We start from the raw sequence: 13268 nt of genomic DNA, 5'->3' as shown, positions 1-13268 counted from the left end.
GTTGAAAATTTGCAAACCGGTTGAAGATGGGTGGACTTCAAACTCCCAGAATTCCCCAGCCAAATGGGGGGGGCTGGGGGGGGCACCCAGCCACTAGTCGGGCCAGGGAAGCAGCGCGTGCGGAGGGCGCCCGGTTGCAACAGGTGGCGGGAGCGGAACCTGGGGAGGCGCGGCCGGGGGGGGCGTGTCTGGGGCAGGAGTCTGACCACGCCCTCCCTCCCTTCCTTCCTTCCTAGGGGAGAGATCTCCGGGAAGGGGGATCCACTCTGCTCCCCCAGCAGCCAATCGGGAGGCCGGATCCTCTTGCTGCCAAGCCAAAGCGTCCTCGCAGGCTGGAGCGCTTTGCAAGCTGCTGCTAATTGTGATCCAGGCGGGGGCTCCACCTTGGAAGCCCCCGCTTAAGAAAGGCCCTCTGCTCTTCGGGGTCGCTTCCGAAGATGTTAGCTTTGCAGGGAGCCCAGCCGGAGCTCGGATGGAGGCTGGGGGCTGCAGCACTTCTCAAGCTTGCCAGCTCAAAAGCCTGGACTTCAACTCCCAGAATCCCCCAGCCAGCATGCCATGGAATTCTTGCAGAGGGGTGGGCTTCCAAATTCTTTTTTTCCCAAGCTTTCCTGAAAATGTTGCAGATTAAAAAAAAAACTACTACTAAACTATCAAGATAAGGGTTGTTTTCATTATTCCCACTCCAAAAAAGACACCGGATATTTATTTAGAGTGTTTATTATATCTGTTTATTCTAATTTTACTCCGCTAAGCAGGCTCCCCTTGGCCACATTCTTCAGGATTGGATCATATCCTTTTTTTTCCTCATGTTTAAATGCAATAAAGTAAAAAAGGATTGGTGAAGGGTGATTGGCAGTTTTCCTACCTGGGCAGCTACATCTCCCGGCTGCTACCTTAGGGCAAGAATATTCCTATTTTGCTTAACAACGGAAAGTTTGAGCCGAACTGTGGTCGTAAGTCAAGGACTATCTAGCATTTTCAAGAACTCCTTGGAACCCGCCATTCTAGTTGGCCACATGTGGCAAATGGATTTAGTAGGGAGGGTTTCCCAGTTGGCCACAGGGAGGCTTCAAATTCCCCAAACTTCGGTGGAGGGAGAAGAAATGGATGGTTGGCCGTCCGTGGAGTCCGTTGGTGGAAATACCCCAGCTGAGGATGATGGATTTTCTCCCGGTCTCTCTCGCCTCCTCCGGCTGATCTCTCTTGGATCATCATGGGCAGGGTTGGCGGGGATCCTTCAGATTGGGAGGTACATAAAAGATCCCACTCTGAGCCCTGCAGGGGTGGTAAGGGGAGATGCCCACAGCGGGGTCTGCCACGCAGCCCGTGGAGAAGTTGCTGAAGAGGGAAACCTTGATTTGGACCAGCAACTCCCGTCCCTACGAACAAAGAGGAAAGAGTCAGGAGGGGCAGAGTGGAAGAGGCCTGCACTGCAGGGAGGTGTTGTGGCCCGCCGGCGTCTGGTGGAGCTGGCAGCAGAGTTGGACGGGGAGGAGGTTGGGGAGGAACCTGGGCCAGTCCTGGAGGCTGAGGAAGGCTCGGACGAGGGCTCTGCGTCAGAGGCAGAGGTGGGGCCAGTTATCAGCTGCCATCAGAGATCGGTGGGGCAGAAGAACAGTTGGAGCCTGTTCCCAGTGAGCACATGGGCAGAGCTGCCAGGAGAAGGGAACAGCTAGGGAACAAGGGTTAACATGGGATTAAGGCCACAGGTGGACGGTGAATGGCCCCTCCCATCGGGATTAAGAGAGGAGCCAAAGGGGAGGGGGCTTTTGCAGGAAAGAATTCATCCGTTGCAGCCGTGGGAAGATCTGTCTGTGCATCTCAGAGAATCTGTGCCGAGTCCTTCCTTGTCAGCACTGCGTTTGGAAATATTTACTGGGCAGCTCTCCAGGCTAGATGAGGTCTGTGCTCCTAATCGCACCCTTGAAAGCCTGTTTGCCAGGCCTTTGGCTGAAGGTGAATGCAAGAAATCCACCTTCGTTTAATAAAAGGGGTTTTGCCGGGACAAAGAGTCGGCTTAGTGCTTTTTGGGGAAGCCAAAAACCCACCTGCCTGTCTGTCACACACTGCAGCTGGTACCGGGGTCCCAGGAGAGGCTCCAGGGCGTCAACGAAGGTGCTCAGCTGGGGAGAAGAGACCGTGGAAAGAGAAGGGGGTCAGGGAAGAGAGACCCAGCAATTCTGGGGTGGGGACCCCACGCCCCCTTACAGCTAAGAAACCCACCCACCTAGACCCAGTCGATTTGAAAGATCTGCCTAGCATTATGACATGTCCTTGACTCACGACCTCTGTTGCTAAGTACGGCAGTTGCTAAGCGAGTTTTGCCCCATGTTACGACCATTCTTGCTGCCATTGTTAAGTGAGTTTAGTGCAGGGGTCCCCAAACTTGGCAACTTTAAGACTTGTGGACTTCAACTCCCAAAATTCAACTTTAAGACTTGTGGACTCCCAGAATTCTGGGAGTTGAAGTCCACAAGCCTTAAAGTTGGCCAAGTTTGGAGACCTCTGGTTTAGTGACTGAAGTTACAACTGCATGGAAAAAAAGTGATTTAGGACCGGTTCTCGCACTTATGACCGGTCCTCATACTTAGGACTATTGTAGTATCCCCATAGTCAAAGCTTGGCGCACAGCCTGTTTGCAAAATCTCAAGGTCTCATGTGGTTTATGACTTTTCCAGCAGCTTCCAACAACGTTAGAGGGGAAGCTGGATCCACTTAGGGACCAAGTGATTCAAACGAGTATTTTGGCCATATTCTGCAGACCCTCAATTCTTGGGAAGTGAAGGGGGAGGGAAACAGGTACCTGGTAACTCTGCTGGCAGGAGGGAATAATCTCTGCCTTTTCAAAGGCCCTGCAATTTAAAAAAAGGAAGCCAACGGTGCTAATTAATGGAAAGGCAGAATAAGTTTGTCTTCATTTGAGATTTATTTTAAAACTGGACTTTACAAGTTAATCCTCTTTAAGACCGAGATTCCTGGTTAGGCTGAACCAAGTCCTCTGAAGCAGCAGCTTGCAGCCTCTTTGGTCAGATCTTATTGATCATTTAATCTTATTTATTATTTAATCTTATTTATCAATCCAATTTGTGCAGTCTAGCTCAACTCCAGGGAGGAACAAGGCAGAATTAGATATTGTAACCTGCCCAGGAGACGTGCAGCAAATAAATTTCATAATAAAATAAAATAATTTTGAGTCCTGGTGGTTCTACGCAACCCAGGTGGGCATATGCTGCAATCCCCTGTTTTTGCATAACCGTCATTTCCTAAACAAACCAAGATGGGCTGGAATCTTACAGCTTGTTCTTCTAAAACCAGCCAGCCACCTTCTCCTTCCTAGGATGAGTGAACCAGGCCTCTTGCATGACCCACATTTTCAGTTAAGTCACCCTTTATTCTTTCAGGGTTAAGAGATGGAGGGGCAGAAGTGGAACCCCCATTGGCAGAGGGGATTAGGGTTAGGGTTAACTCAGGTTTGTCTATGGAGATTTGCAACCATCCAAGTCCTGGTTGTTGCAAAGGTGTTTTTTTTTTCAAGAGGCAACTGGACTTAGTTTTTCCTTGGTTTCGCTTCTCATCCAAGAAGCTTCTTCTGTTCTCCACCATCCAGTCAGAACTGAAGAAGCTTCTGGGATGAGAAGTGAAACCTCTTCAAAGGGAAAAAAAAAAACCCCAGAAAGTCCAGTTTGTCAGAGTATATTCATGAACTGGATTAGAGCTTGGTAACAAGGTCAGCCAATGAATAGCCATAGCAACTAAGTCAGCCAATGAGGACTGTTTGGAAACTGAAACTAGAAGTAGGCTAGGCGTGGCTCTATATTAAGCTCTGCAACTCTGTTAAGCTCTGAGTCTGTTTCTGAGCTCCTGGGTTGCTGCTGTTCTGCTCTGAACCTGTAACGTGTCTGCTTCTGTTTGAGTTTGCTCATGATGGAGAAATCTACAACTGGTATTGTAAAATTCACTTCATATGTTTACAAAGAAGTGAAATGAAGCCTCGGCCATCTGTGTTTACTTTTCTGGCGCTGAATTTTCACTACAATACTCTGAACACAGTTGCCTCTTGGAAAAAACACCTTTGGGTTCACCCAGATTTCAAGGTAACCTCGTTCCGGAGCAACTCCACAATTTTCCCCTTAGAGAAGCCACTTTAAATGTCTGCTTCAAAGTCCCGTGAAAGTCAGGGTTCCCCTTGGGGAGGTGGGATTCCAGGTCACCTGTCAATATTGTATTTGGTGTGCAGGAAAAGTGCAGCCCCGAAGAATTTCTTCGGACTATTCAGGGTTTCGATGCAGCCACCGCAAGTCCCGTGTTTTTCCCATTCTTTCTCCCTGGAAGAAGAGAAACAAATCACGCTGCGGTTCATGTAGAACTGTGATGGTGAACCTATGGCACGCATGCCACAGGTGGCACGCAGAGCCATTTGTGCTGGCACACGAGCCGCAGGCAAACACACCTCACTGTGCATGTGCGTGCCTCACAGCTGACTTTCGGCCTCCCAGAGGCTTGAGGAAAACCTTTGCAGGCCAAAAAATAGCCCTGTTTCATCACTTCCTGTATTTCCGGAAATACCGGAAGTAACAAAACGGGCCCATTTTTCGGCCTGCAGAAGCTTTCCTCAATCCTCTGGGAGGCCGAAAAAGGCCTCAAATGGGCCAAAAATCAGCTGGGAGGTGCAGTGCAGGTAAGGGGGTGGGGGTGGGGATTGTGCGCGCATGCGCAGGAGGTTTGTATGGGGGTGCACATTGCCTTCTGGGTGCTGGCACACGAGCGCAAGCACGCACACAATTTTTGGCCCAGGAGCCCCAAAAGGTTAGCCGCCACTGGTGTAGAATATTTCTAGAGGTAGTCCTTGACTTACAACCGTTTGAACTTACAACTCCTTTGGAAAAGAATGGTCCTCACACTTACGACCGTCAGAGCGTCTCCCTACAGTCACGAGATCAAATGGATTTAGTCCCGTGTATTTACAAGAGTTGCAGGGTCCCAGGCTCACACGATTGTCATTTGAGTCTATGGCAGGGGTCTCCAACCTTGGCAACTTTAAGACTTGTGGACTTCAACTCCCAGAATTCAACTTTAAGACTCGGGGACTTCAACTCCCAGAATTCAACTTTAAGACTGGGACTTCCCAGAATTCAACTTTAAGACTCGGGGACTTCAACTCCCAGAATTCAACTTTAAGACTCGGGACTTCAACTCCCAGAATTCAACTTTAAGACTTGTGGACTTCAACTCCCAGAATTCAACTTTAAGACTCGGGGACTTCAACTCCCAGAATTCAACTTTAAGACTTGTGGACTTCAACTCCCAGAATTCAACTTTAAGACTCGGGGACTTCAACTCCCAGAATTCAACTTTAAGACTCGGGGACTTCAACTCCCAGAGCTCCTCAGCCAGCTTTGAGGAAGCTTTGCTGGCTGAGGAATTCTGGGAGTTGAAGTTCACAAGTCTTAAAGTTGCCAAGGTTGGAGACCCCTGGTCTATGGAGAGAACTGTATTCACTGAATGAATGCAGGATTCACTTAACAAGTGCAGGGATTTGTCTAACGATCGTAGCCAAAAAAGGTTGCCAAATTGGATTCACTGCGACACTCTCTTGCTAACAATGGAAATTCCAGGCGTCAATCAAGGACTGCAGCTCTCCAGCAGCTACGTGTTGTAGTTTTGAGATGTGTGGACTGCAACTCCCAGAATTCCCCATTCTGGGGGTTGACGTCCGCATATCTTAAAGGGGCAACGGTCAAGAAAGGACCTGGATGGAAGGACTGATGTCCCATCGTCGCTTCTTCTGCGTCCCCACCCGACCCCTCCCACCATCAACCAGACCTCCAGAGGGTTATTCTTTTCTTCTAACTGGGATTACCAAAACTGGAAGTTGCTCAGATTGGTGAAAGTTGGCCAGTGACGGTTCAGTTCGGGCACCAGGTTCTGCGAGAAGGAGGAAAAAAATATAGTTGACTTGAGATATCAGCCACAGGTTGTGTTGGAATAACAGAAACATAGAGGGACCTTGGAGGTCATCTAGTCCAACCCACTGCTTGAGCAGGAGACCCTATGCCAGAGGCATTTAATCTTGGCCAATATAAGGTTTGTGGACTTCAACTCCCAGACTTCTGTGCCGGCTGGGGAATTCTGGGAGTTGAAGTCCACAAGTTGTAAAAGGGTCATTTTAACTGGAACTTCAACATGGCCGGCTGGGGAATTCTGGGAGTTGAAGACCACAAGTCTTAAAGTGGCCAAGGTTGGAGACCTCTGTGCTAAGTCAACATTCAGCTGCTCTTCTCTTGTTGAATAAGCTGCACCATGCAAAGCCCATCCTGGGTTTTTGGATAAGAGGACCCAAAGAGCGAGACTACAATAACAATGAACCTATGGATGTTCTTAGGAGAGAATTTTAACTTACTATCAGGTCGGAAGGGAAGAGACGCCAATAGGGGCAGCATTTCTGAACATCGCTGGGCCTGGGGAGAGAAAAGGGGAAGGCCATGTTCCCAACCGTAGGAATCCCTTTCGCAGCTTCCCACGGTAAAACTCCATTTCCCAGGGTGTCCAGGGTGGCAGCCATGATGGTCAAAAGGGGGTTGGAAGAGGGATTGGGGTTATAGGAAAGCCAGGTGGGAGCAGCTCACCACAATCCATGGATGGTCCAGTTCTTTGGCTTCTCGGACATGACACAGTCATACTTGCTCGGCAGAAACTTTGAGCAAAAGATGGAAAGAGAAAAAGAAATAACATTCTGGGGTCCTTGGCGCTCTCTGAGCTGGGTAGTTTTCTTGAAGACGTTTCATGACCCAACTAGGTAACATCATCAGTGCTAGAAAGGAGGAGGGGGTTGTAGAGAGGAGGAGGAGGAAGAGGAGGAGGACTGAGGGATCCTTGGTGCACTCTGAGCTTTGTGGCTTTCTTGCAGACGTTTCATGACCCAACTAAGTAAGTGCTAAAGAGAAGCATCAAAGCACTGATGCACCAAAGCACTGATGATGCTACCTAGTGGGGTCATGAAACGTCTGCAAGGAAACAACCCAGCTCAAAGAGCACCCAGTTCAGCCCTGAGCTATAAATATTCCCTTCAATTGGCAAAAATAACATTGACACTCTCTTTCCTATCCTGATAACACTGTCTGATTCCCCTGTTAATCCCCCAATCCAACACACGCAGCCCTTGTCCCCATCAAACCTGAAGATGATTTCAAAAACAGATTGTCAACTTGACTTGCCCCTCCCTTCTCTGAGAAAAGGTGAGAACGGTGGTCCAACCTCATCCTGAAATCCTCCAATGGTGGAGCACCCACAACTTCTGTAAGGCCATCATGAATTAGAATGGAATAGAGCTGAAAGGGACCTTGGAGGTCTTCTAGCCCAGCCCCCTGCTCAATTCTGGATGAGCTCGTTGGAGGGGGAGGCACTGAGCCCTCCTCTTCAGAAGGAAACTTGGTGGTCTACTCACCACGCAGAAGGAGCTGGGCCACATCTGGACAAAGATCAGGCATTCCCAAGGACAGAGCCTGCGAGGAAAATGCAACCCCTTGATCACTCTCCCTTGGGTTCTCCAGCCCTCAGCCTTGCAGGATGTCCCACCTACCTGGAGTGGTCTTTCTCTGACTTCTCCCACAGCTTCTCAGAGCTCAAGAGGTACAAGAAAGAGCCGGTGTAGAGGAAGCCCAGCATGGCCCAGCTGAGTGGCATGTCTGCAAGGAAAGCAGAAGGGGGTCAGAGGAAAGCTGGCCAGGAGACCTTGTGGTCTTCAGAGGCTCAGGAAGAAAGCCGTTGGCTCCAAGAACTTGGACAAAGAAGGTGGCCAAGTTGATGGGAAGTCTCAGCTACTGCAGAAGATTCCAGATTTGGTTGGGGAAGTTTTTCTGGGGTGCCCAAAATGCTAGAGGACCTCTGGCCAACCATGATGGTTCACTGTTGCAGCTCCTTGGTCCCCGTTGGGCAAGGTTCAGCTTCTCTCCCACCACACCAGCCCAGAGAGGAAGCGTACCTGATACCACCACCTCCGTCCCCTCCAAGATCCACAGGCACTGACTGACTCTGCAAGAAGAAGCATCCAACTACTTTCACTTCTGCACAGAGGGGGAGGAACCAAGGCTCAGCCGTGACACCCCCCCACCCCCGGGGGACCTCACATCCTCCTGAGAAGGTGGGCTGGTGGAAGAGGCAGAGGGAGGCCTCGTGGTTTCCCAGAATGGCTCAGTTTCTCAACCTCGGCCCCTCGAAGATGGGCGGACTTCAACTCCCAGAATTCCCCAGCCAGCATTGTCCACAGGTCTTAAAGTGGAGACAACATTTGGAGACAACCCCGGCTCTGGGCAGGGAATTCTGGGAATTAAAGTCCACAAATCTTGGACCTCCCTGCCCTGTGCCATTCTGGACTCTCCTCGAAAACCTTCAACGATGGAGCCCCCCCACAACCTCTGGACCTCAGCCAATGAATTGGGGCAGGGGGTCTTTAAATGTGGTACCAAGGGGAGGAGATTCCCCCTGGCCTTCCTCTGGTCCCCCTTTGGATTGGGGTGGGGGGGGAAAGGACGCTCAGTTGCAACTAGTATTTTGACCTTCCCAGCTTCCCTTACTCCTGGCATCTGGTCAAGCCACTTCCAGCGGTCTCCACCCCTGTCAGCTGTTTTGGCACTAGGAGGAGGAGTATCCTTGGAGTAGCCTCAGCAAAGGACGAGGCCCACCAAGAGCACAAGAGCAAAGCAGAGAGAAGCAAACGCAGGAGAAAATGAGATCCTTGCTGGTAAAAACAGAATTTTTTTGGGGGGAGCAAAAAAAACCCAAGCCAGTTTATTGCAGCCCCCTCCCCTAGAGGGCTCAGGGCTACTTCTCAACGCTTGAGCAAAAAAAAAAAAATGTGCCCTTTGGCCGTGCAATTCGCACAAACAAAAGTTTTGGAGGAGTAACAGGTCTCTGGTGTAGCTCCAGTTCAGGGTTGGTGGGAGGCGAGACACATCTGGTCGATCAAAAGCAAAACATTTCAATTCTGCTTTTTGGTCCCCCTGGAGTGTGTGAAAAAAAACCCCTAGGAAATGCAAGTGGGTGTGAGGAAGGGAGTGTGTTTTGCACCTATTTACTTGCAAAAGCAGAAGTTGGGAAAATTATGCAGGGCAGCTCAATTACAGATACAGATAATCAGTTGGAAGGGACCTTGTAGGTCATCTAGTCCAACCCCCCGCCAAAGCAGGAGACCCTACACCATTTCTGGCAAATGGCAGTCCAGTCTCTTCTTGAAGGTCTCAAGTGATGGCGCTCCCACCACTTCCGAGGGCAACTTCTGTTCCATGGGTTGATTGTTCTCACTGTCAGAAAGTTTCTCCTTGTTTCCAGGTTAAATCTCTCCTTGTTCAGTTTCCATCCATTATTCCTTGTCTGGCCTACAGGAGCTTTAGAAAATGGCTTGACCCCCTCCTCCCTGTTGCAGCCCCTCAAATATTGGAAGACCGCTATCATGTCTCCCCGATTCTTCTCTTTGCTAGACTAGCCAAGCCCAGTTCCTGCAACGGTTCTTCATATGTTTTAGCCTCCAGTCCCCTAATCATCCTGGTTGCTCTTCCTGCCCTCTTTCTAGAGTCTCAACCTCTTTTGTATAGCTTGGTGACCAAAACTGGATGCAGTACTCTAGGTGTGGTCTTACTAAGGCTTTTTAGAGTGGTATTAGTACCTCCCTTGATCTCGATTGTATCCCTCTGTTAATGCAACTTAGGATTGCATTAGCTTTTTTGGTGGCTGCTGCACACGGCTGGCTCCTATTTAGCTGGTTGTCCACTAAGACTCCAAGATCCCTGTCACAGTTCCTGCTATTGAGCCTGGTTTCACCCAGTCTAGATATGTCCTTTTGATTTTTCTTGCCTAAGTGTAGGACTTTCCTTTTCTCTACATTGAATTTTATTTTGTTAGATACCACCCAGTATAAGGTTTCCTGTCTGAGCAGGAGGCTGGACTGGAAGACCTCCAAGGTCCCTTCCAGCTGTTATTCTATTCTATTCTATTCTATTCTATTCTATTCTATTCTATTCTATTCTTATTCTTATTCTTATTCTTATTCTTATTCTTATTCTTATTCTTATTCTATTCTATTCTATTCTATTCTATTCTTCCTTCCTTCCTCTATTCTGTTCTATATTCTATTCTATTCCTTTTCCATATTCTTATTCTATTCTATTCTATTCTATTCTATTCTATTCTATTCTATTCTATTCTATTCTATATTCTATAGCAGAGGTCTCCAAACGTGGCAACTTTAAGACTTGTGGACTTCAGCTCCCAGAATTCTCCAGCCAGCATAGCATAGTCCACAAGTCTTAATTATATGCTGGCTGGAGAATTCTGGGAGTTGAAGTCCACAAGTCTTAAAGTTGCCACGTTTGGAGACCCCTGTTCTATATTCTATATTCCATGTTCCATTCCATTCTACATTGTTTTATTCCTATTCTATTCTATTCTTATTCTTTATTCCTCCTTGATGGATTTGTAAAAAGAAAAAAAAAAGAGAAAAGAAAGAATTTTTGCTCTCCCCCCCCTCCCCCCCCCCCCCGCAAATCTTTATTAGAGCTCATTTTGGTTACAGGCGACTCGCTTACAGTCTCTCCGATGCTTCACAACCGGCCGGCAAATGGAAAGCAAAGTTTCTGAATATCAGAAGATTTTCCAGGTGAGACGTTGGCCGCCTCCCCACTATCCTTCTTCCAGGGCTGGGATCCCACCGGCAGAACAACTGGCTCGGGGAGTGCACGCTTTTCAGGCCTAAGGCAGGACTAGAACTCCCCCGTCTCCTGATGATTGGCCCAAAGACACCCAGCCGGCTTTCACGCCTGAGGCGGTCATAGAACTCTGTCGCCTGGTTTCTGGAGCTTTAACCACTCGACCAGACGGGTTCTAGGTTTATTTTTATTTATTTGGGGGGGGCCCAGGAGTGGCTGCAACAACCACAACTCCCCACCTCAAAGTGGGGCTTTACAGATTAACAGAGTTGGGGGACCTTGTAGGTCATCCAGTCCAACCCCCTGCCCAAGCAGGAGACCCTACGTACACCATTTTTGACAAATGCAGTCTTTTTAAGAGGTGTGGACGTCACCGAATTAAGTGGGGGGTCTCTTGTGCTCCCACCCCAGGCAAACAATGAGTTGCCGGTGCACCTGAAAAGGGGAACCTCCGATATGGTGATGTATCGTGCCACCATGGCTATCGCAACCTTTGGTGAGTGAAGTCGACCCTTCCCCCTCCGGGCTTTGGGGACTGAAAGTGGGGGGGGGGGGGCTGCAGAGGGGTGGAGTGGGGGGTCATTCGAAAAGTCAAGACGTGAAGCGACCAGGACTCACAATGAAAGCAACAATGGCATCCATTGACAGCAGACTTTTATGGGTGACGCACGTACACACGGACCCACAAACACATATAGCTCAGTCGCAGAAACCCAGCCCCCACCCCACAATTCAAGGGGGGAGGCCCCCAATTGTTCTCTGGGCTCCGGCCCGTATGAATGAAGCGGCCAAATTACAGGTAGTCCTTGATTTACGACCCCAGTTGAGGCCAGCATTTCCGTTGCCAGGTAACGGTTAAGTGAGCTTTGTTCCATTTTATCACCTTTTTCGCCACTGTTCTTAAGTGAATCACTTCCATTGTTAAGCCAACCATGTGGTCGTTAAGCGAATCTGGTTCCCGTGTTGACTTAGCTTCTTAGTAGCTGGTTGGGAAGGTTACAAATGGCGTTCGCATGACTGTCATCAATACGAGCCAGATGCACCAAGCGCCCAAAATTTGGATCATGTGACCGTGGGGAATGCTGCGATGGTCGTCAAGAATGAAAAACAGCCGTGGGTCACTTTTTTTCAGTGCTGTGACAGCTCACGAAACAAATGGTTGCAAGTCGAGAACCATCTGGGTTCTAATTCAGCCTGTTGTTAACCCATCAAACATTCCTGTGCCTGTTTTAGTAGTTGCCATTAAAAAAAAAGGGGGAGAAATCTGGAAGAGCAGTTGAAAGCGAAAGTGCATTTGAACTCTTGATCTTTAAAAGATTGTAGCTAAACTACCAGAGTTTTCGCCTGCGAATATAGTTAATTGGAGAACGTGATTGATGACACCCAGTCCTCGAACAGCGCTTAGTTGGAGAATGTGATTTATGACACACCCAGGGGGGGAGTGGAGGGGGGAAACAGGGTCACAGGGGACTGTAAATGACGTGGGCCAGAGTTGGCTTCATGCAGGGCAGGGCCAGGATGTCGCCTCTAATGAACCTTTTGAAATTTTTTGAAGTTTGGCTCGAGAATCATGATTTAATTAGACTGATTGCTGGAATCCTGACACCACCTTGGCCACTTTAAGACTGGTGGACTTCAAACTCCCAGAATTCTCCAGCCAGCAGAGCTTACTCTCTTGTAATCCCTTCCTCTGCAATCTCTCTCCACTTTAGGAGATGAAGAGAGAAGAAAAACAGGCATAGCTGGCTGGGGAATTCTGGGAGTTGAAGTCCACCAAGTCTTAAAAGTGGCCAAGTTTGAAGACCTCTGACAACGGATACCACATTTGTAGCTCAAGAATTGACTCGTGAGCTCCTTGGTGCTACCTAATCTTAGTTGCTTTTTTGCAGACGTTTCGTGACCCAACGAGGTAACATCGTCAGTGCTAGAGGGGTTTGTGCTGTCTACAGAGTTTGCTCTACAACAAGGATGCCCAACCTTAGTCAGTTTAAAACTTTTGAGGCCTGTAAACATAACTCTCTGGGGAATTCTGGGAGGTGAAGTCCACAAGTCTTAAAAGATACCGAGGATGGACACCTTAGCTCTACAGGCAGCAAACCCCACTCCTGCCGGCGCTGATGATGTAACTTACGTATGCCAGAGTTGGCTCCATATAGGGCAGTGCCAGTAAGTCGCCTCTAATGAATCCTTTGAAGTTTGGCTCAAGAATCATGGCTTAATTAGGGTGATGGCTGGAATCCTGACGCCTGTTTTGTTCCTCTCCAGCCACTTGCTATGCCCTCTATCACATCTATCACCTTGGAAGAATCAAGAAGCATTGAGAAGGCAGCCGGGAATGCAAGGCCAGACCCTGCTGGGACCCCCCCCCACAACCCGATCTCACCCCCCGCCCCACTCCACCCCTGCTCCTGTTTAGAAAACTCCGGAAGCAGAGAAGAGGAAAACGTAGTTTGGGGAGCTTGCAAGACCAAACCAGCAAGGAACCGTGTGGGGTTTGGCTTGTTTCTTTTTCCAAAGTGTACTCGATCCCTACAGCGACACGAATAAAACAAACGCAACAAAGAC

At 49.0% G+C, this 13268-nt stretch overlaps 3 protein-coding genes across 5 annotated transcripts in view; 1 reads left to right on the top strand and 2 right to left on the bottom strand.

Annotated features, from left to right (window-relative positions):
- Positions 1-13268, bottom strand: part of CAPNS1 (calpain small subunit 1) — a 186504-nt gene that overhangs the window by 135499 nt on the left and 37737 nt on the right. The gene's annotated exons all lie outside the window — the stretch shown is intronic.
- LOC113426687 (ribonuclease T2-like) lies at positions 712-8076 on the bottom strand. Of its 2 annotated transcripts, XM_026689077.2 has the most exons (10): positions 7985-8076; positions 7583-7688; positions 7448-7505; positions 6630-6697; positions 6404-6461; positions 5864-5928; positions 4215-4328; positions 2807-2855; positions 2052-2126; positions 712-1382 (listed from the first exon to the last, which is right to left on the bottom strand). In XM_026689077.2, the coding sequence occupies exons 2-10, from the start codon at positions 7684-7686 to the stop codon at positions 1215-1217; spliced, it is 759 nt and encodes a 252-aa protein (XP_026544862.2). In that variant the 5' UTR covers positions 7687-7688; positions 7985-8076; the 3' UTR covers positions 712-1214. The 2 variants fall into 2 exon arrangements, with proteins under 2 accessions (XP_026544862.2, XP_087826423.1); XM_087970297.1 differs by having other exon boundaries at positions 7583-8075.
- COX7A1 (cytochrome c oxidase subunit 7A1) lies at positions 8593-13268 on the top strand. Its single transcript, XM_087970305.1, has 4 exons — positions 8593-8743; positions 10571-10654; positions 11115-11199; positions 12969-13268. Exons 1-4 carry the CDS (start codon positions 8729-8731, stop codon positions 13022-13024), a joined length of 240 nt encoding a protein of 79 aa, XP_087826431.1. The 5' UTR covers positions 8593-8728; the 3' UTR covers positions 13025-13268.

Source organism: Notechis scutatus, chromosome 8 (genome assembly GCF_049901735.1).
Source record: "Notechis scutatus isolate UNSWTSFEM ecotype Mainland chromosome 8, rNotScu1.2, whole genome shotgun sequence".
In the NCBI taxonomy this organism is placed as follows: Eukaryota; Metazoa; Chordata; class Lepidosauria; order Squamata; family Elapidae; genus Notechis; species Notechis scutatus.
This window is presented reverse-complemented; position numbering and strand designations above follow the sequence as displayed.

Excerpts from the sequence above, each read along its gene's own strand:
- LOC113426687 (XM_026689077.2), bottom strand. The coding sequence starts at position 7,686 with ATGCCACTCAGCTGGGCCATGCTGGGCTTCCTCTACACCGGCTCTTTC. Across the intron at positions 6,698-7,447 it reads GGCCCAGCTCCTTCTGCGTG|TTTCTGCCGAGCAAGTATGA; the intron begins GTGAGTAGACCA and ends TTTTGCTCAAAG. Across the intron at positions 5,929-6,403 it reads TCTTCCCTTCCGACCTGATA|AACCTGGTGCCCGAACTGAA; the intron begins GTAAGTTAAAAT and ends TCCTTCTCGCAG.
- COX7A1 (XM_087970305.1), top strand. Across the intron at positions 10,655-11,114 it reads AATATCAGAAGATTTTCCAG|GCAAACAATGAGTTGCCGGT; the intron begins GTGAGACGTTGG and ends CTCCCACCCCAG. Across the intron at positions 11,200-12,968 it reads CATGGCTATCGCAACCTTTG|CCACTTGCTATGCCCTCTAT; the intron begins GTGAGTGAAGTC and ends GTTCCTCTCCAG.